Genomic DNA, 21,922 nt, shown 5'->3' with positions numbered 1-21,922 from the left:
AAACAACCTGTTATCATTTCGCCGAAATATCTGTAATTTTGGACATTTGAGCCGAGAATGTCAGTTACAAAATGGATATTGATAGAAAATTTCGTGCGAATTAGATAGTTGGTATATTATTAAAAAGAATTGTGAAATTTTTATCTCGGAATTTAGTGAAATTTTGTATGTACCTATAAAAAGTTCGTTAGAATGAGATATTGAAAAATTTGAGATATACAATATCTTTTGGGAAACATTGACTTGTTTTGAATTATTTCGGTTATTTGCAGAGAAGATTTGAAAGAATTTTTCAGAAAAATTTCAATCTATTAATAAACAGTATGATTTATATGTTCTCTTTTTCCTAAGAGAACTACCAGAGGTTAAGAGTTAATTGCTAGTAAAAAGATATATTTTTTGTGGAAGCTTTGTTGCAATTTCTCTCCCTACATATACTGAAAATTATTGAAATAAACAATTACTTACCGAGTGACCTTTTTACTATGCCACTTGGCATAGAATTGCTTGATGGCCAACTTGTACAAACTTTTCATTAGCTGGAAATTGGGATTTTCTAATTAACTAACACAATTGAAAATAAACAAAAATTTTAAAAATAAGGCTTTTTATTTCAATTCTTCAAATGAAAAACTCTCAATAACTACGACCAAACAATGTGTAGAATTGAGGTTTCCTGTTACAACTGGGGTGGATACATTTATCAGAATTTTCTATTGAAGCGGGTTGCTCTAGAGGAATACATAGCGATTTAGCTCCACTTGAAGGTGCCGCAGTATCTGCAGTTGCATCATCCCTGAAACAATAATAATTCTCATTATTCCTGAAATACAATAAAAAAAAGAGGTTCAAACTTCAAGATCTAAGGTTTTGACCTCACACTAATGAGGAACTATCTACCTAGACCTAAATCAAATAACTATATAAAAATTCTTCAAACGAAGGAAAGACTAGCGCCTTGAAGCATTTTAATCGTTCTTAATTCCACTTCTGCAAAAGATATCTAAATCTTTACAATGAAATAAAACAGCCAAAATGCAAAATCAGTTAAAATACACAATTCAACAAAAAACCCCATAATTAAGTTAGACCACTGCTGAATATACCTATTTCTTCACTAATTGTGTTTCTGAACTGTTTTGAGTAAAAAGTAATAGAGTGCAAACTTTTTGAAAAGTTTTTCTGTTAAATTATTCAGCGAAGTGTGTTGAGCACTTGAAAATAGTGATGGGCATCCTCGGATAGAAATACTCGGTTAACCGATTTTTAAAATGCTCGGTAACATCCCAGCATCGAAATGTTCGCATCGCTAAATACTCGGCACTCTATCTTCAGTGCGGAGACTCGCATCTCGAAAGTCTTCGTTTGATTTCGTTATTCATATGCTGTATCTACTCGTACTCGACAAGGAATCCTCGTGTACCTTTCCGATTCTCGTGCTCGTAAATTAAATCGGGATAAGAAAGAATTAGGATTTAGGAATAACAAATAACAAAATAACTTGGAATTGATCAGCGAAGAATATGTGTGTGGGTGATCTTTTTTTTTGGGAATATTTCGCAGCACCTTACTGAAAACTGAGATGTATATTTGAATTTATTGGCGTTGAATGATAGAAACTGAAACGGAAAAATGAAGATTGTTCCTCCAGTATATTTGGAAATTTTTTCACAAAATAGACACACAGCCATTTGATTATCAGCTTTGCTGAATTATTTCCAAACAAATGACTTTTTGGCTTCAGGACGCATTTTTATTTTCGGAAATAATGGATAGTTCGAAGATGAAATTACTTTCATTGGAACACTCGAACTGAAATGTATGAGACCTATCCCTTTTTATTTTATAGAAATAAAGGTTTCTAATAATTCAATAATGGCTTCGTACTTTTCTGACTTCAAATCAGAAAATGTATTATTTTGTTGAGATCACTCTGACATGCCAAATGCATATTATTTACAATTTATGAAACTTCAACTCCAGTTTAAATAAATTTGGAATAGAAACTCAAGTATTCCCTAATTATTGGTGTGAATGGAATAGAAAAATTATTTTCATGAATGACATAAATCTCAGACATCAGAGTGATTTCCCTAAGACGCATATTCAGCTGAGTAATGAATTTTTCCCGGTGACTGAATGATCCAAATGTCTACCAAGTGATAAAACGTGTAGTTTATTACTTAGCGCAACGTATTCGGGAATCTTTGACTATTGCCGACGATATTTAAACATTTTTAACGCATTGAAGGTCATATCGCATACGAGGATTTTTATTCGAATAAACATTTTCAATTAGCTTAAATATTTCTAAAAAAATTTTATTGAAAGAAGCTGCCAAAATCCAATTTACTCAACACAAAAAACTCAGTACCAAATAAAAAAGAGTTTGTTGTCATTACTGATTCAACCTTTTTGTTAAGATAATTTTGATGTAAATAATAAACCTACTCATTATTTTCGTGTAATTTATTGCAAGTCATGAAATGCTTGCATTACAAAATTGTGAAACCTATAGCCAAGTGTTTCAATTCTTTTATCGATATTACTTATTATGTATTTAATAGTAGTTCATTGTAGGGATCACTTTGTTTGAGGTTAGAATTCAATATTGAGTTAAATTCAATAAGTTTTAAATGAGCTTTCTGAATGAAATGAATCTGTTCAGACTAAAAATATTCAACATATACTTATTGTAGAAAATTCACAGCAAAACACTAAACGAAAATGGGAATGACACAAGTACCTCATTACGTGATAATAGGAGTTTTTAAAATTTTCTTTTAACTAGATCTGAAGCATCTTTTGAATATTTAACCTGTCTATAAGCAGAAGCCTATAAGAGGACTTTCTAAATGGAAACGAAGCATTATCTGGATTTACAATGCTTTAGAATACTCCCATCCTGTATTTTAAATGGGTAAATTATTCAACAGATTATTCACCTTGTGCTATCAGCTTTGATCTTGTCCTCGCAGTCTTCATTTCCACAGAAAGGAACTAAGTTCAGGTTTTTCTTTTCCAAATTCGGCACAAAATCGGACCAATTCTTAAAGATAACCACATGGTTTTTCATATCTTCATTTGCCCTAAAAAGAAACGTCAAGAAAAATTCATTTTGCTGCTTGTTTCTACTCACTTTTTGTAAAGATTTTCATGTATGTCTTTCAACAGTTTTTTGATTTCATCAACGGCGTTCTTCAGAGGAATTGTTAATTTTTCACCTGTATCCCTTCGTACGGCCACCAATTGTTTCTTCTCGATATCTTTAGGACCAAGTTCAATTCTGATTGGTACTCCCTATAGAAACCAAGATAGGATATATTGAGGTTAGACATTTTTACTTAACCATATTACCTTCAATTCCCAATGATTGAATTTCCAACCAGGCGAATAGTTGTCTCGATAATCGCCTTTAACTCTGACATCGGCAGATTTTAATTCCGTTTCTAAAGATATGCAAGAGGACTGAAGGTTTGCACGTCCTTCTTCAGATAAACTGGTAGTTATTCCGCAAGGTACGATCACAGCCTGTACACTGGCAGCATTTGGAGGAAGAACAAGACCCTGATTGTCTGAGTGGATCATGATCATGACACCTAAAAGAAAAACATTGTTAGAGCTCAACATTCATTTTCATTACTTAAAATTGAAACTTGTTAATTATTTCTGAAAACATATTGTATAAAGTTACACCCCCACAGAACATAACACTCTCTTTCTCGTGGCAAACTAGTAGATTGGTTTAAACCTTTTTGAATCTACATGATTGCAGTAGATGGTAAACATAGAGCAAAAACCAATCACTTCTCCTATATGGGGAGACAGAGTTTTTGCTAAGGTTTTTATCTTTCCTGGTGCATCATAGGTTGTAATGTATGATGCCCCGTCCACATTTCTTCAGCTAATACCGAGATTTATCTCGGTAGACCTGTGAATCTAATGGCGAGTAAATTTTTACTAATACCGTTTGTTAAAATTATTTTTCTTTCAATAAAAATTATATGATCAATTAGAACATCTCTGTTTCATTTAGTTTTATCGGTACCATAATGGACTAGTTTAGTGATATTGATAATACTATATTTGACACGATATAGTTAAAATATAGAGCAAAACTGATAAATCAGTGAAAAAAATTTTGAAAATCCATCAATAAATGACTGAGAAATAGATTAAATTTACGTATTTTAGCGCGGAACGTCTTTGGTCTCCGACTCGTCTGTGACGTCACGCCACTTGCCTGTGATCGCTACACCATAAATTACGTTTAAATACTTAGCCGCGCCAAGGCTCTCGCGCCGTTTGTAGTTGTACAGTGTAGTTTTAACTCGAGTTTTGTTTTTATGTCACCATAATGGAAGAAGGCTTCGTGAAAGGACAAAGTGACAATTTGCCAAAAATAGATATATTCGCAGTGATGGAGTTTTTTTCTTCAAATCCATCTTATGTCAGTGCTGAAATAAAAGGAGTTAAACTTTTCAAGTAAGTATCTACTTTGGAGTTTGCTTCATCATGGTTCAACTTATAACGATGATTTATTTAAAAAAGTCACGCCTCATTAATTTGCACCACTTCTGCCTTTGATTCATGTCATTTGGTACATGAAAAAACAATTTATTGGGGTTTTTAATTGTCGTGCTTGCACACATAGGCACAATACAATATTTCTAGGATTTTTTTTAATTTCAGCCATCGTGTAACGAACAAAACACGACACGAACGGCACAAGTGATTGTACACCAATGAATTCGTAAGCACTCTGCGAATACCAGTCGCTTCGTGTAAGTGGCGTGACGTCACACACTAGACGCTGCGTACTATGAAATTATTCTTCCAAGCGCAACTTCAAAGTCCCATAACTTTTTCATTTCTAGAGATATTTCAATGATTCTTCCACATTTTTGTTTTATTTTACTTAAATTTTCAGAATTAATCCTTAACAAAAAAATGAAAACTAGTCCATTCCATAAAAAACACCCTGCACATTGTGAATATTTATTTTATAGAACACAAACTGCAGGTTCATACAGATTTGAATCCAAGCATACATTTGTGCTACAAAACTACCCACTTTCCCTTTTCAAATTCCTGATGGGGTTGCAACCCTCTCCAGTGGGTTGCTAGTAGAGACAAGCTTTGTATCCCAGATCGTGTTCCTCTGTCATCAAAAATCAATCTGTCTGAGAGTTTTCACAACTTCTGATTCGTTGTTGGGTTATTGAGGGTGGACACTTTTTAATGAGACACCCAATTTATAGAGTAAAGCTGGTTGAAATGTGTCAAGTGCTTTCCAAATCTTGATTTATCTCATTTGCCATCATGGAGCTATCCCATGAGGATATATTGAATCTTATCCTGATCTATCTTATCATACTTTAAAAAAAACCTCATATCCTGATCTATCCTGACTTGTAAAAAAAAAAACCTGACAATCTAGAAAATCTTGGAATTCGCTAAAAAACCACTCACCAATAGTTCTAGTAGTTATACCCCATGAATTCTGGTAAACGTATTTCTTTTCTTGCGTTTCAGGATCTTCATATGTAAGATCGAACATTTTAGAGAAATTCTGTCCGAGATGATGGGAAGTGGCACCTTGGATAGCGCGTCCACTAGCAGATATGTAAGCTTCAACTGTATAGGTGTAGTCTCCACCAGCAAATTTTTCTTTTTCAGTTTTCCTTCCTTTGATCACTGGCACAGCAAGGAGGTCTGTGTACACTTTGGCGTAGAGATCTGAGAAAATTGAATGAGTTATCAGCTAAAATAGGCCAATCTAAGCAACTAATGCATATTCAAAGGAAATATTAGAATGGGGTGTGAGAATAAGAAAATTAATAACCTAAAATAACAGTGACTTCCTCCTTGGCTTCTTCGACCGTAGCATAGGCTGTATGGCCTTCTTGCCACAAAAATTCTCTTGTTCTCAAGAAAGGTTGTGGATGTTTGAATTCCCACCTCTGCAACATAAATTATGAAGAAAAAACAACATATGGGATATATTTATGAAACATACCACTACATTGTTCCATTGGTTTAATTTGATCGGAAGATCTCTGTAAGATTGGATCCATTTTGCGTAGGCTGGGTACATGACCGTTTCAGAAGTTGGTCTCACAGCTATTGGTTCACTCATATCTGAATCTCCAGACTTTGTTACCCAAGCGACCTAAAGTGGAATGGTTGAAAGTTTTTATTTCATCGAAAATGATGGTCCAGGCTTATAATAATTGTCGGAAGGATACAAGAACAATTCAATGAAGTTAAATTTATTTACTGTGGTTTGATATTGGCTCAATTTACAACAATTCCGAATTCTTGAAAATTATAACGATTTTAGACAAAATTCATCAAAATGGGAACCGCAGTTTGCGCAAGCATAATGCACTCTGTATATCAGAAAGAGCATTCTTATGGAGCCATTTACGATTCAATCAAATTTTAACAAAACGGGATTAGTAAAATGTCGGATATGGAGATCCTGGGAAGTTCACAATAGCATTTGCTCAACGCACATCCTATAGCTAAAATTCCTGTAGAAACATCTATGCCCCTAACAAGATACCCTTATTGAATTGAAAATTGAGAGAATTGAGAATTGTAGAAGTTAAGGCTCTTACAAGGATTTGCAGACACACAGACAGACATGAAACCAAAGTTGTTCAGAATGGCTTTTTTGATAATATTAAATTTAAAATCAGAAATGATCTTTTTTATTATTATTATTTTATTATCTTTTTCAATTTCACAAAACTTGCACTACTTTCAGTAGATTCGGACGCGAAACACAATTATAATGTCGTTGAAGAAAAACAGCTCCACTTGTTCGAACTATGATTGAGAGTTGTTTACCTTCTAGTAAATTTCTTACCTCTGGTGAGAAATCTGCAATATGAGTTTTTTCCTTTTCCAACATGGCTTTGGAGACGAAAATAGGGAAATAGCAATTTTCAACCCCTAACTTCTTAATTTCTTTATCCAACCAATCCTTGATATTTTCCCAAATCATATAAGACCAAGGCCTGTATATATAACATCCGGAAACATCATAATACTCAATCATTTCACTCTTGGTCAATACTTGAGAATACCAATTTGGCAAGTCCTCTTCTTTTTTAGCTTCTAGACCTAATCTAGTTTGTTTTTTTACATTCCTGTCTTCATTCTAGAAGTAGAGGAATAAAATAAAATTTTCTGAAGAATTTTAAACTATGCTTACGTTTTGTGGTTCCTGCTTTGGTTTTGCTTCATTTTTTGGTTTTGCTTCTTTTTTATCTTTAGGCTTGGCTTCTTTATTAGCATTACTTTTATTGGCTGATTTATCATTTGTTCTTCCTCCTACAGGAAAATCTGTACCAGTGACTTTCTTATAATCCGCTTTTAAGTCAAGAAGAATTTTAACTTCTTTATCTACTTCTTCCTGAAAATTCATTTGATACATTAGTTATCGAAAAAAAAAACGTGAAAATTCTTTAAAAAATTACCTTGCTGGCTTTTTTTGTTTTCAAATCTCTCACTTTATTTCCTTGTTCATTTATTTTCAAAGTTAAATCGGCAGCATTGGTTGCGTCTCCGCTATTGTTAACAGATTTTTGTGTTTTTTGATCAGATGTTGGTGTCATATCTGGTTTCCAATCTTTTCCGCTCAAAGATTTGAACTGCTCCTTCAGTTTGAGCAAAATTTGAACTTCAGCTCCTATTTTTGCTTTATCTGAAACAATGAGGTACAATCTCAAATAAGTCCGCAAGGCGAACTGATTCGATTACGTCGATAGAACTATACGCCATCGTGGTTTCCAAATCTTCAAGTGAAAGGTAATAATCGGCGTGAATTATGTATTATTGTATTATGGGGGACCACACACTATCAGTTTTGCTGTACGATTTGAAAGCTTAAAGAAAGAATTTCCCGCCACGTCCAACCGGATCGTGACTTTCAAGATCAATAACCTGTTCAATATGTACGAGGGTAATGCGAAAATTTTTAACACTAATGCTACGAGTTGATTTTCTCAAGGCGTTGGTAGAATATCGATTAATCTACAGCATTTTGCTTCCAGCAACATTATTAAAGTCGACGTTACTATTGCAGTTTTTACTAAAGTCGTTAAATAGATAAAGGATGTTGAAAATAAAACAATAACAATAATTTTAAAATGAATGATTTTCTATCAGTGAAGAATGAGTCAATTGAATATTTCAAACATAGTAAGTTGTATTATTTTGAGTATGTTAAAGTAATCCTCACAAGTAGAAGTAATTTTTTGTGGTTATTTTTTTAAGAAGAATGTACTCTTTTATTTATCTAGGAGTATTTACTTATTTTAATATGTAATTGAGTAAAATATCTATTTGTTTTATGAGTAAATCTGCCGAATGTGTTTAAATATTATGTGACTAATGTATATTATGGTTGAGTAGTGAAGTTTTCAGCATAACTTCGCTGAGGTTGAAATTATTTTTATTAAATGGATTTCTGAAATCTTCCTTTTTTTCTTCTTCTTTTGAGCCTTAAAAATTAGAGCATTTGGAGATAGGAGAACCAAATTTTTAATTGATGATTCTTTTGGTTTAAAAATTTATATATAAGATTAGCATACAGGAATCTAGCTAGATGGCTTTTATAGTGTTCCAAAGGAACTTTGCTAGGTGTACTGTAGTTTTTTTTATTTTATTTTATTATAAAATTTATTTCATTGAACATATTTGAAAAAGAGACAGAGAAAAAACCACTTACCAGCCTTGTTTGATTTGAGATCCCTAACAATATTTCCTTGTTTGATAATTTCTTCGTTCAGTGATTCTATAGATTGCACCTTTTCTTTATTTTCATTTGCTTTCACATCTGCTGATTTTGGTGGAGTGCAACCTGGTTTCCACTCAGATCCACTTACTTGTTTGTATTCTGCTTTCAGAGAAAGTAAAACCTTCACTGCTTCATCTATATCTGATTTAACAGCTTTCTTTGCCTTGAGGTCCCTAACGATATTACCTTGTTTAGTAATTTCTTCGTTTATTGATTCTGCCGAATGACCTTTTCCTTTAGTTTCATTTGCTTTCACATCTGCTGATTTTGGTGGAGTGCATCCAGGTTTCCACTCAGATCCAGTTACTTGTTTGTATTCTGCCTTCAGTGAAAGCAAAACCTTCACTGCTCCATCTATATCAGATTTAGCAGCTTTCTTTGCCTTAAGGTCCCTAACGATATTACCTTGTTTAGTAATTTCTTCGTTTATTGATTCTGCCGATTGACCTTTTTCTTTATTTTCATTTGCGTTCACATCTGCTGATTTTGGTGGAGTGCAACCTGGTTTCCAATCAGATCCAGTTACTTGTTTGTATTCTGCTTTCAGAGAAAGTAAAACCTTCACTGCTTCATCTATATCTGATTTAACAGCTTTCTTTGCCTTGAGGTCTCTAACGATATTACCTTGTTTGGTAATTTCTTCGTTTATTGATTCTGCCGATTGATCTTTTTCTTTATTTTCATTTGAGTTCACATCTGCTGATTTTGGTGGAGTGCAACCTGGTTTCCACTCAGATCCAGTTACTTGTTTGTATTCTGCCTTCAGTGAAAGCAAAACCTTCACTGCTCCATCTATATCAGATTTAGCAGCTTTCTTTGCCTTAAGGTCCCTAACGATGTTACCTTGTTTAGTGATTTCTTCGTTTATTGCTTCTGCCGATTGACCTTTTTCTTTGTTTTCATTTGCGTTCACATCTGCTGATTTTGGTGGAGTGCAACCTGGTTTCCAATCAGATCCAGTTACTTGTTTGTATTCTGCTTTCAGAGAAAGCAAAACCTTCACTGCTTCATCTATAACTGATTTAACAGCTTTCTTTGCCTTAAGGTCCCTAACAATATCACCTTGTTTAGAAATATCGTCATTCAATTTCTCAGCACTATTTTCTTTTGCTGAAGCTGCTTTCCCACTAGAGACTTTTTTAGCTGATGTTTCTTCCTATAAGTTATTCATTTTAAAATAAAAAAGATATGGCACAATAAATACTTATTATATATTTATTTTCAGTTAATTGACTTACCTTTTTAACGGCTTTATCTTGCTTGGCAGTTATAGTAGAGAAATTGTCCTTTGCTGAACCGTCAGGAATATAAAATAAAATAATTGGTTGTTCTTTGCAAGTGAAAGGACTTCTTTCACCATAGGGTACATCTACCCTGAAGAAACCTCTTCTTTGGATTTGGATTATGTCCCCTTGTTTTAAATTTTTCAGTTCTGGATCACCCACAACCTGAAGATCTTTCTAGAAGAAAAGGAGTATGAAGAATTATGAAAAAAAAAAACTGTTCTTACTTACTCTTGTTTCATGTCCAATGAATTGCTTGAAATCCTCATCCTTCCCCAGAAGAGGTTTATTAATAATATGATCAAAATACACACAGAAGGTATGAGTGAATTTTGCTTTGGGTGTATCACACAAGAAAGTAGTTTTCAAAGTTTTCTTGTAATCTTTATTATCCAAATTAGGTTCAGCTTCTACTGATATAACGTTCCCGTCTTTTCTGAAATAGGATAAAAAAATTTAATAATTATAACGCCACTTTGAACCATTATAACTTACTTATTGATTTTTTTGATCATCAAATTTCCCCAATGAATGAAAGTGGCATTTTCACCTTCTTTCAAGCATTCAGCATCAGCTTTGTCTATTATTAACTTAGGTCCCACCCAAACGGATTTTGTACCCACATCAGGATTTTTGGGATGTTTTGGAACAGTTAAACATTCTTCTTTGGCTCCATGGACGATCACTGGGACATGTGTTTCATAATCAACGACTGTGTAACGCGGAGCAATTGGATCAATAACCTAAAAACCCTTATTAGTGTGAACATTCCGAATGAAAAAAAATTTAAGATGGAGTGATATAAAAATGAAAATATAATTATTATTTTAGAATAGCCTTTGTGATTTGAATAATAAATAGGAGAAAACATACTGATATTTCATAATTAAGGCAAACAGCCTTGGGTGAAAGTTTTATGTTATTGCATTCTTTCTTTAATTGAAGAAAAAAGATTGATGGTATAGTTAAAATGGCTTATTATGATTTTTTTATAATAACATATTTTTTCTCACCTTTTTGTTGAAAGCCCATATTTTATCCCATTCCATAAAAACAACCGACCTACTAGACCCTTGAGCGATAATGAATTCTTTCAAACCTTCTACAGTCATACCTCTTCTTAAAACTCCTCTTACTGTTGGCATTCTAGGATCATCCCTTAAAAAGGTTTGAATGAATGAAATATTTTTTAAACCATTCAAATAATTTATAATAATAATAATAGTGTCTTTATTTGGCAAATTCTAGGGACGAAGTCTAGCCAAGGCTACTCCACTCAACCCCCGACAAAATACGAATAAAGAAAAAAACAAAAATTGAAATTAATGAAAGGAAATACAACATAAATAATATACATCATGAATATCACCATGAAACTCATCTACAAAATCCGTAACTGGCTCAAAAATAAAACATTCTTCAATTCTTTTCTCAATGAGTTCAAAGAAGAACCCCCTCATGCAATCAGCATCTCATTATGCAATTTCACCGCATTAAAGGTGAAAGAGCGCTGAAACATGGCTGAACCAAATCGAGGCAGCATGAGCCCCTGCCCATGCCTTAAAGCAACACGGTGAACATCTCGTCTGTAGACAAACCTGGCTTTCAAATCCTTAGGAATACCCGTACTCAAAATTCGATATACAGTAATACTCATCTGAGTTTCAGTCAAAAATTTACATTTTGAACAGTTAACATTATTTGGCTGATGCAGTAACTCCTCAAATTTTGTGTCTATATATAAAGAATAACGGTTTCAAGCATCGCGTGAATTTTGCGAGGATAGCATTATTAGAACCATAGGAATATCGTAGTTCCGACCGAGTTGAAATTTAGCATTTACCTATTTATAGAAATCAAAAATTCAAGCAGAAATAAAAAAAAATGAGGAAAGCACTAATGTCAAGTCAAGAGCTTTTGAGCTTTCTAGATTCGGCTTAGGTTTAAAAAAAAAATAAATTCTCTGTAATATATATATTTTTTTCTACTTCTAATAGTTTCCAAGTTATAGCCTCGCCGATTCATAGAACCCTTTGGAATTAGCATAAAAAAAGCAATAAAAGATAATCCAAAGTTACTATTAAAATAATCAGAAATTCCAGAAAATGAAATTAACAAAAGAAAACAAAATTTTGGAGATATTCAAGGTTGAATGATCAGTGTAAATTTCAACAAATTATATTATAATTATGGATCCACTCCCAAACACAGCTGAAGCAATGTTGCTTACCTTCTTTTTTTTTAAATAGAATTCAGTTTCTAATAAGGTATCTGCGAAGCAGGATTTTTTCGAAGATTGCTACAAAATCAATGATTCTAAACTTGAATTCTATCATTTAATATAGACCAATAAAACCTACATTAATTGATATGTATTTTAATTATAAGTATATTGAGTCAGTGCTCTTCTGATTTTTCATTGGTAACATCATGTAAATTACTTTAATGCAGTACAGTGAATTAAAAAACTTACCATGCATCAACTAGTCCTTGCTCTACAAACCATGTCAATTTCCTTTTACTGAGTACAGTATTTGTCATTGAAAGTCTGCTATATTCCCAAATATAAGGCTTTCTCAAACCAAGACATTCAATAAACCAATAAAATTGAGGATCTCTGTCATGATATTCCATCGTTCTTAGTGTATGAGTGACTCCTTCAATGGAATCAACAATAGGACATGCAAAATCATAAGTAGGATAGACCCTAAAAGTGATTTCAAATTTAAATGTCACATTTTATATTATAAAAGCTGCAAAAAATCATTATAGAAGTTATTTGTTTATAATAACAATCTTATTATTATTATTTTAATAATTTACTCCATTCTGAATCACATCAGTTTAAGCCAGAATTTAATTGTATTTTGACTTACTTGTACTTAGTTCCTGTTCTTGGATGTGCTTCATTTTTACAACGATAAATTGTTGGATCTCTCAGACAACCATTGAGAGATTTCATGTCTATTTTAGCACGAACACAGCATTTTTGTCCGTATTCTGTTCCTTTTTTCATGTCTTCCCACATTTTGAAGTTTTTTTCGATTGCTTTAATATTAAATCGACATAAGTGGATATTACTGATTCACTTTAAAATACAACTTACAATTGCTTCTATTGGCTGATTCTACTTTTTGCTCTCGTTCTTGCTTCATAAGTTCGGCATCAGTGTCATCAACATAGGCATTACCATCTTTGATCATTTTTTCACAATATTGCAACATAAGATCGAAGTAGTCTGATGTATATGTGAATCGGTCTGGTTTAATATCCAACATAGCTACATCCTCAAGAATAACTTCTTCAAAGTGGGTATCTTCTTTTGCAGGATTGGTATCATCAAATCTCATAATCAATTTACCATCAAAAGTTTGTTGATAATATTGATTCAATAAGGCTGCTTTTGCATGACCTATATGCAAATACCTGTAATAAAATCCATTTCATTGAAGATATAGTGAATAGCAGAGAATTATGCTGCTTTTAATTATTTCCATGAATGAATGGATGAAAAAATAGGTTTTAAATCATAACATACCCTGAAGCTTCTGGTGGAAATCTTACTACAACTTTTCCCATTTCAGCACCTGGCAGTTCAACAAATTTTCCTTCTCTAACTCGTCCTCCAGCAGTAAGTTGTTCAGTTTCATTATTAACGTCTTCCGAACTTTTCTTTAATGTTTCTAGAATTGCTGGGCTTAGTTGACTTATTTCTTTTTTAACAAAGTCTTGGGATTCAATGAATTTGAACCACCTTAAAATATTGTTAGGAGCTGCCTTCTTTGAAACAAGAGCTTGCCACTGCTTATTTACTGAAAATAAATGAATCAGGTTAATGTCGGATGACTTGATACCTATTATTTCAATTTGAAATAGTACATAAGTATATTGAAAGAAACTCACCAAACAGACAAGAAAATATTGCAAGATCAGCAATAGAAATCTGATTTCCGACAACAAAAGTTACAGGACCTAATATTTTATTCAAATTTGTTAATGCAGATGAAAAATCATTATTAACAATTAGAGTATAACATAACCAGTGATCAATTTGTGTTCTTTCAAGTGGAGATACTCCATACAAATTGATTTCTTTGAATGTTTGTGCTATTGTTCTCAAGACTTCTTGAGGTGTTTCACATAATATTTTGTTGGAGGAATTTTCTATACAATTTTTCTGACCCCATTCAACTGTAATCAGATCCTTTTTACTTGAATTGATTAAATTTGAAGCTAACAGTGCTCCTGAAAAATAAAAGGATTGTAATTTTTCTTGAGAATTTATTATTTAAGATTACCTAATGGAGGATTCGACTTATCACAATGTAATTTTATCGTCATTTTTTATAATTACTAAAATTTCCAAAAAGTACAAAAACCAGGGGATAAAATTGGCACAGCTTGAGTACTAAGAAAAGTTCGAGTTGGCCGAATATGGAAATCCACTAAGTTAAAGTTGAGGTTAGGACGAGGCGGTCGAACCATAAAACTTTCCGTCAATCTTATAAGATTATTTGGATTATTTCAGTGACCTCTTCAGTTCACTGTTAAAACATAATTTAACCTTTTTTTGTAATTCTGGAATTTTCGAAGAGATAGAGGGTCATAAATAAACTTCATTATTATAATTATAATAAGTATTGACAAAAAAAAAGATTATTGTAGCAGATTTCCATTTCGTCGAAAATGATTTTGAAGTTCACTTTTCAGTATGAATAAATTTAATTTGATATATTAGAAAAATGAATTTTTTTTTATAAATGCAACTGCATTATGCACAGGGCCGGCGCGATTAATTTTTGCGTGTGGAGCAGAGAATTTTTCGGCGCTCCTGGTGCTGATAAATAATGCGTTATTACTACTGATTTTCACATACACATGAAACTGCGAAACTTCGACGAATGATTAGCTTTCAGTCTTTCACAGCACAAGGGCGGTAGGGTATGCAAAGTTTCAGTATTGCTTTGAAAACTAATTGAGATTACAAATATGTGTTCTGCTGAAAGCATTTGGCATTTAACAGTAACTAGTTTGGAACGCAAAATCGTAGGAATTTTTCATATGTTGAATGTCTAAACATCGGCAAATAATTCGAAAGCAAAGGTAGGGTTGTTTTTCGTCTTTGTAATTACTCCCAGTACCCCCCATTTTTACACCCTTGTTAATGGTGGTAAACGATATCAGCCAAATGACTGCCTCGGCTACGGATACAGCATCTTTTTTGTGAAACCCGATGGGACTAAAGCCATCTATTGGAAACATAATGGATTCCTTTTCACTACACCTATTAAATAAAAACATATGATCAAATATTAAATACTTAATAAGAAATTCTGGTCTCCTATTTTTTTGACTAGCGTCAATGGTCCTGTGTATATGCATTAATGCCAATTCATTCAACCATTGTCTTCAACCATTCTAGATCATATCCAATCTTTCACCCTTGTGAGTGCCCAAGCATATTTTTCAATAATTCAGGATACATTCTTATAAGGTCCGCGAGGGGAACCATGGCCCCTATGGCCCCCCCCCCGTGGATCCGCCCCTGCTTTAAGATTTTGAATTAATTGTGGCGCATCGATATACCCCTTATTTCTCACGTGGTCCCATAGGAAAAAATATGAAGATGTTAATTCAAAAAAATCTCGATGTGATGAGAAAACGGCCTGTACTCTTTTCTTGCAAAATTGCGATTTTTTCGTTGCTTGTGTAGGGCCGTCTTGTTGAAGATGAAATAAATGAAAATGAATATCTTCCAATTCCGGTCATAAAAAATCATTAATCAATCGATTTACCGTAGCGGTTTCACCAGCCTCATTTTCGAAAAAGGAAGATTCAATCACTTCTCCAACCGAAAAACCCTAACAAACTGTGATATGTTGAGGATGTGGAGGCTTTTTCAATAATTCTTAGATTTTCCGAACCTCAAATGCCATCATTTTGCTCATCAATGTAGCCTGCGAGGTGAAAATGGGCGTAATCACTGAAGATTATTTTTCGATGAAAATCCGGATCATTTTGATGCATATCAAGTTCCAAGACCGACGAGGAATTGAATGCTGAAAAGTTATCTTACGGATAGAACACAAAAAACTTGTTTAGATGAGAAAAGTTCATCCTGGTTAAAAATAGACAACGGTGTTCCTCAAGGGTCAATACTGGGTCCCATCTTGTTTGTAAATACATTCTAAATACATCAATTCTCTTTGCCGATGATACCTCATTCTTGAATTAATTCAGGAATGCAAGATCAGGAATTGCGGTCAAAAGATGAGAAAACAATGGCGGAAGGAAAGCAATGGTTTGATGCGAATGGGATGATGATAAACATTGATAAAACCCAGAGGCTTCTCTTCGAGACCAAGCCGTCTTCTTCCGGTTGCTCCTTGAAACTTCTTGGTGTCACATTGATGCCCAACCAGAGCTTTTCACTTCATGTTGATAAGCTGATTCCGAGACTATCGAGAGCAACTTATGCTATAAGAAGAATCAGGAAGCTCGCGGGACCCAAAGCTATAAGATTGACTTATTTTGCACACTTCCATAGTGCTCTCAATTTTGGCGTGCTCTTTTGGGGCGATTCCTCTGAGAGTGCCAGGATATTCAGAAAGCAGAAGATCGCTTTGAGGGTGCTGTGCGGGGTGCATTGGCGACAAAGCTGTAGGGAATTGTTCCCGAGGGAAGGCATTCTTACCTTGCCGAGTATTTTTATACTTGACTGCATACTATATATTTTCGACCAGTTTCATAATTGCCGGCCGAAGAAGGTGCTTCACGACGACCCAAAAGTGCTTTGGTTTTGCAAACTGTGACTGCAAAATTCCACCAAATAGTTTTTTTTTACTTGTTGAATGTCAAAAAATGACAGTTTCGAAAGTGACAGGTGCACAGTTAGTGGGCTATTCAAAACGAAACATCTTATTGGAAAACCCTCAAGATACGTAGGTATTTCTATGGGTTACACTTAAAATTGACGTCATTCTTTTTGATTGGTGTTTCAGGTGACATGTAAGATTGCTGTATTGTATACTTTCATTTTATTGAAAATCTTATTAATCTCAATATTTAAATTATAATAGAATAATTTTTGAGTAGCCTTTCAAAATATTATTTTATTCTCTATAAGACCATTAGTTCTTGGATTTTTCAATACTCTATCTGTCTTATTACGATAATTAATAATAATATGTACTTACTACAACTACAGACTTCTGATTTCAATATTTTTTACAAGAGAATTGTTCATTGTCTTAGATGAAGAAATAATGAGAATTATCACCTCGAATGCTTTTTTCTCTCTGAGAATGATATCCATCATTATTCACTCGGGGTATAATTAACTATTGATTTTGCATATTACGCGATGATCATAAAAATGGAAAATGCATCACATTATATTATTTCAACAAATTAACATCTACAATCTACAACTAATCAGACAATATTTCAACATTATGGAGTTTATCGATGTGCTCCTTCAGATGATTCTTCGAAAGTTTCGTTCCTCGGACATCCAACTTCTTCAGTTTCGGGGCCACCTTGGTCACCTCCAAGAGGTGGAGATCCTTCAGGGGATTGTTGCTTAGGTCGATGACCTCCACGAGATTATTCTTTCGGAGTTGGTCGGCTGTGAACTTCTCGATGTGGTTCCCGCTCAGGTTCAACTCTCTCAAGTTGACAACAGGTCTGAAGATTTCTGAGGGCAAGTGGTTGATCGAGTTTTCCATCAGGTTCAGGACCTCGAGATCGCCCAAGTTGTTGAACGCCCCCTGTTCCACAGATTCGATGTTGCATCTTGAACATTCGAATATTTTTAGACGTTTCGTTTCGTTGGCGAAATTTTCGGGTATGATTTTGACCTGGCTCTGATCGGATATTATTATTTTTTCGAAGGTTGTCTTGCGGAGAAGAGTGAGAGGTAGGCTGGGCACATTGTTCTTAGCGAATAGGATACTTTCCAGATGATTTGAATCTGAAAAGAGATATTGTGTTTAAATTATTCGGGAAATTTTAGGGTTGTTACTTTTGAATGTTTCCCCAATGATGTAGCAATAAGAAGTTCAATAAAAGTATATTGTTTTGGCGAGGCGTTTTCGAAGGTGCACCCTGTCTCAAGCGATTGCGCTATTTCAACACGGAAACTTTGCCTTAAAAACGTTAAGTTTATATCACAAGTGTTATGACTTTCCGAAAGATACGCAGCCCACAAGAGAATTTGTGAGTGGTCAATACGTTGAATTGATGAGTCACCTCCCATATAGTCCCGATTTAGTACCCACTGTTCCCTCACATAAAGAATAGTTTGTGTGGCGAGGGTTTTCCAACACCTGAAGAGGCACAGTTGATGCCTTCAAAATGAATGTTCTGAAGTAAGCTGATTCGGAGTGGAAAAATTGTTTTGAACATTGGTTGGAACGTAAGTAGAATAATTTGAGAAACGATAAATCCATTCAAATGATATGTATAGTGTGTTTTTCTATACATTCATGAAAAATAAAGAGCAACCATCGTAGAATGGACCACTTCGAAGATCTTGGTCAATATGTTGGAGAAATCGAAATGTTATGATGAATTACATATACAGGAGAGTCATTGAGTTGTTATGAGATTTCTCTAGTCAAATAAAATACTTTTTTCCAAGGGCCAGGTCCATAATCCATGCGAAAACGCTTTTTTTGTTAAAGAACGCATTATTACAAAGGCGCCTTTAAAAGGGAGCTAAGCGGACCTTCTTCTAGAGAAAGCTTCCTTTTATTCGTAAAGGTAAAGTTATTTAGTAATATTTCACAGAAAAATTAACTTTTGTTGACAAAAAAAAGGAAAATTGGTATACTATTCTGAGTAAAAAGTGAAAGTACCTAAATGGGAAAATTGAGCATAGAGCATGCCCGAACAAAAAGCATCCTTTTTTTGCCATGAAGCTCTACTATCCGGTCTTTATGATGGACAGTTCAAAGCTTTCTTTAAGCATAACATTGATTTATGAAACACGTTTCATTTCTAAAAGAGACTTCTCACGGAAAAGGAAACTTTACTTTTGATTATGGAATTTGCCTTAGACATATATTTTTCGCTTCTACTTCTGATGGTTTTCAAGTTCTCATTGAAAAAAATTATGCACACACGCTTTTTTTCATTTTAAAATCCATAGATAATATACTTCTTTACCAGATATAAGAAGAATCATATTTACAGCCGGACGGACAGAATCGAATTTGAGGACGGATTCCTCATCAATGAGTTGAACCTTAGATAGACATTGTAACGAAATGATAGGGCGATCTATTCGGTAAAACAATAAACAAAAATTTGAATAATGCAGTAATTGCCTAAGAAAAATATAAAATGTAAACGCTGAAAAAATGAAGGTTGTATGTTTAATCACCGCAATTATATTCTACTCAAAATTTTCGATATAATTATGTGAAATACTAACAAATATCTTCTCTATAAAAAAGTAGTGTAGGTACGTAAAATAATAATTATGATTTGGCGTTAAAACATGAAATTATACAACAATGGGAGCACCTTTGATGAGGAAATAAATATTATGATGAAATTACGAAGAATATATTCTCAATTATAATACCAACAGAATAATTGCTATTGTTGGTAATTTATTAACTCAAATTCAGATTATCAAATTGCTCATACACAGAAAGATTGAAGGTAATATTTTATTGGGATAGATTATTTTTACGATTCTCAGATTTTTTTATTAGAAATCATGAGGTGTTACTCAATAATAGATTCGATCCTTGAAACAGAAGCATGCCGATTTCGCACTTGAAATAATTTTGAATGATGTATCTTCTTTTTCTTACTGTTAATTAGCGAAACTCAGTTGATAGATCTACGACAAGTAGCAGGATGGTGTTACCAAGCATTCCTCCCATACACAATTTATGTAATTCAGTGAAGAAAAATTGATCTATGATTATCTATGCAAGAATGTTCGAAAATTACATATTTTTCGAGAAGTATTACTGGTTTAGTGACTAGTTATTATATGAATTCTGGTTCATTGTTTCAAGAAAAAAAATTTTGAAATTATTCAATGAAAATCAATCTAAAATTTATCTCAGTTAATCAAAGATTAAAAAAATAAAGAACTCAGTTCATGAAATTATTTCTGACAACATTCTATGTTGTCCCGAATAATTTCTTGAACAAAGTGTTTTAATCTTAAATAAGGTAATTAATGTGAACTTTACTCAACATAATACTCACCGTCATATATGTTGGGATCCATAATATTGAAGGTGCTCTTCAGAACAACGATTTTCTTGATTTTCGGCAATCTTGAAAATATTCTCGTTGGATATTCGGTGATGGTACTATTGATTATCTCTAAGGTTTCAGCATTTTTGAGTGATTCTATCACTCCCGTTGTTATTGGCCCTGTGTAATCTTTGACGATGAATTCTTTCTGTTGTGCATTGGCTGACCAACACGATGAAGCGAACAGCACAAAAATGAAATATACGGAAATAGAATTCCTGGAATGACAATTCATTTTTTATCATATTACCATATGAATAATCCCAAATTTTATGAAGACGTGGGCATTGAAATCTATTCTTTAATAGTATGTTAAAAAGAACAACTTTCTGAAGAAGAGACTATCGAACATTTTAGGATGAATTTGCAGTGAATATGTATACAGTGTGATCCAGTCCGAAAAATTATATAAATTTGCTCAATAAACTATATTCGGTGAATATTTCGTTCACAAACTATATACAGGATGTTCATATTTGTTAAAAAGATTAAATTAATCCATTTTTACCAAACGGCTGGAGGTATTTGGACAGTGCATGTCACGGATCAATGAGTACGGTAATTGTATTCTGAAGTTTTGTCTTCAGATTTGTATTCAGAGGTTATACAAAAATTCAGTTGAAAAACTGGATCTTGAGAAATGAAAATGAAGATTATCTGAAAATTTTCGTAGAGAACAATAGAAGCTTTGCTATTCTGCGTTCATCCTCCGAACTTTGAAATATGATCAATATATGCAATTTGATCGCTAAAAATTAACATACAAATATGGAAAATATCATGAACGACCATTTGAAGTGTATGGTATTGAGAAATATTATGATGACTAGTATTTTTAATCCTTACAGTCAGAGATGAAGTGAATTTAAAAAAAGGATTTTTCCCCTTCCTATTCTTACATATCTTTGGAAATTATTCAATAGAGATAATGAATCAATAATACTACCAGTATTGCTATGAGTGTTTGAAGTAGAAGGGATACAAAGTTGAGAAAAAACTCACATTTTCCGATTCATTTTTTGATTTCACTTCGCACTGTAGAAGATCAACTAATGGACGGACCTATTATTACACATACATATTTCAATTGATCACTATCGATTAGTTTCAATATGGAGATGGTAAAAGTTCGAAAGGTCAGGTCTTGAAATAATGAACGTTTAATGCAGATAATAGGAAGCCACTGCAAATATTTATTTTGGATGTCCTAACGGTATATCTTAAATATTAAAATAGAGATTGGGGAGATTGTATGAAGTATGGACTTTCTGTTTCTTGGCCGATCAAAAAATTTGATATTCCACATGTTTATACAACTTTTCGAATGAACTATTGCTTTTAAATTTGTATGAATAAGAACGTTTATCCGGTTTGTTTATTGCAATATTGTTTATAAAATTTAGGGTTATATATACAAAGAGACGTATTTTCTTTATTCCGTACGTAATACTTCCAGGAAAAATTCCGTATATTTACACAGAAATTTTCCTTTGTCGAAGAACGGAGAACGTGTTCCCTGAACAGATTGCTATATCATTTCGTCACGAAG

The 21,922-nt window shown here is 33.3% G+C and overlaps 2 protein-coding genes across 2 annotated transcripts; both read right to left on the bottom strand.

The window, feature by feature from the left end:
* Positions 1-590: 590 nt before the first annotated feature.
* LOC123671283 (bifunctional glutamate/proline--tRNA ligase) lies at positions 591-14,552 on the bottom strand. The gene is made up of 21 exons (XM_045605031.1): positions 14,391-14,552; positions 13,996-14,337; positions 13,631-13,904; positions 13,199-13,518; positions 12,969-13,140; positions 12,566-12,799; positions 11,106-11,250; positions 10,588-10,835; positions 10,324-10,528; positions 10,048-10,269; positions 8,741-9,965; positions 7,488-7,714; positions 7,223-7,423; positions 6,875-7,168; positions 6,020-6,172; positions 5,846-5,963; positions 5,473-5,739; positions 3,358-3,599; positions 3,140-3,300; positions 2,946-3,089; positions 591-796 (listed from the first exon to the last, which is right to left on the bottom strand). The coding sequence occupies exons 1-21, from the start codon at positions 14,431-14,433 to the stop codon at positions 637-639; spliced, it is 5,397 nt and encodes a 1,798-aa protein (XP_045460987.1). The 5' UTR covers positions 14,434-14,552; the 3' UTR covers positions 591-636.
* Positions 14,553-17,473: 2,921 nt separating this feature from the next.
* LOC123671285 (carboxypeptidase N subunit 2-like) lies at positions 17,474-21,694 on the bottom strand. Its single transcript, XM_045605034.1, has 3 exons — positions 21,376-21,694; positions 20,323-20,591; positions 17,474-18,064 (listed from the first exon to the last, which is right to left on the bottom strand). The coding sequence occupies exons 1-3, from the start codon at positions 21,387-21,389 to the stop codon at positions 17,523-17,525; spliced, it is 825 nt and encodes a 274-aa protein (XP_045460990.1). The 5' UTR covers positions 21,390-21,694; the 3' UTR covers positions 17,474-17,522.
* Between the last annotated feature and the right edge of the window lie 228 nt (positions 21,695-21,922).

The sequence above is a fragment of the Harmonia axyridis genome, chromosome 1 (genome assembly GCF_914767665.1).
Source record: "Harmonia axyridis chromosome 1, icHarAxyr1.1, whole genome shotgun sequence".
Lineage (NCBI taxonomy): Eukaryota > Metazoa > Arthropoda > Insecta > Coleoptera > Coccinellidae > Harmonia > Harmonia axyridis.
This window is presented reverse-complemented; position numbering and strand designations above follow the sequence as displayed.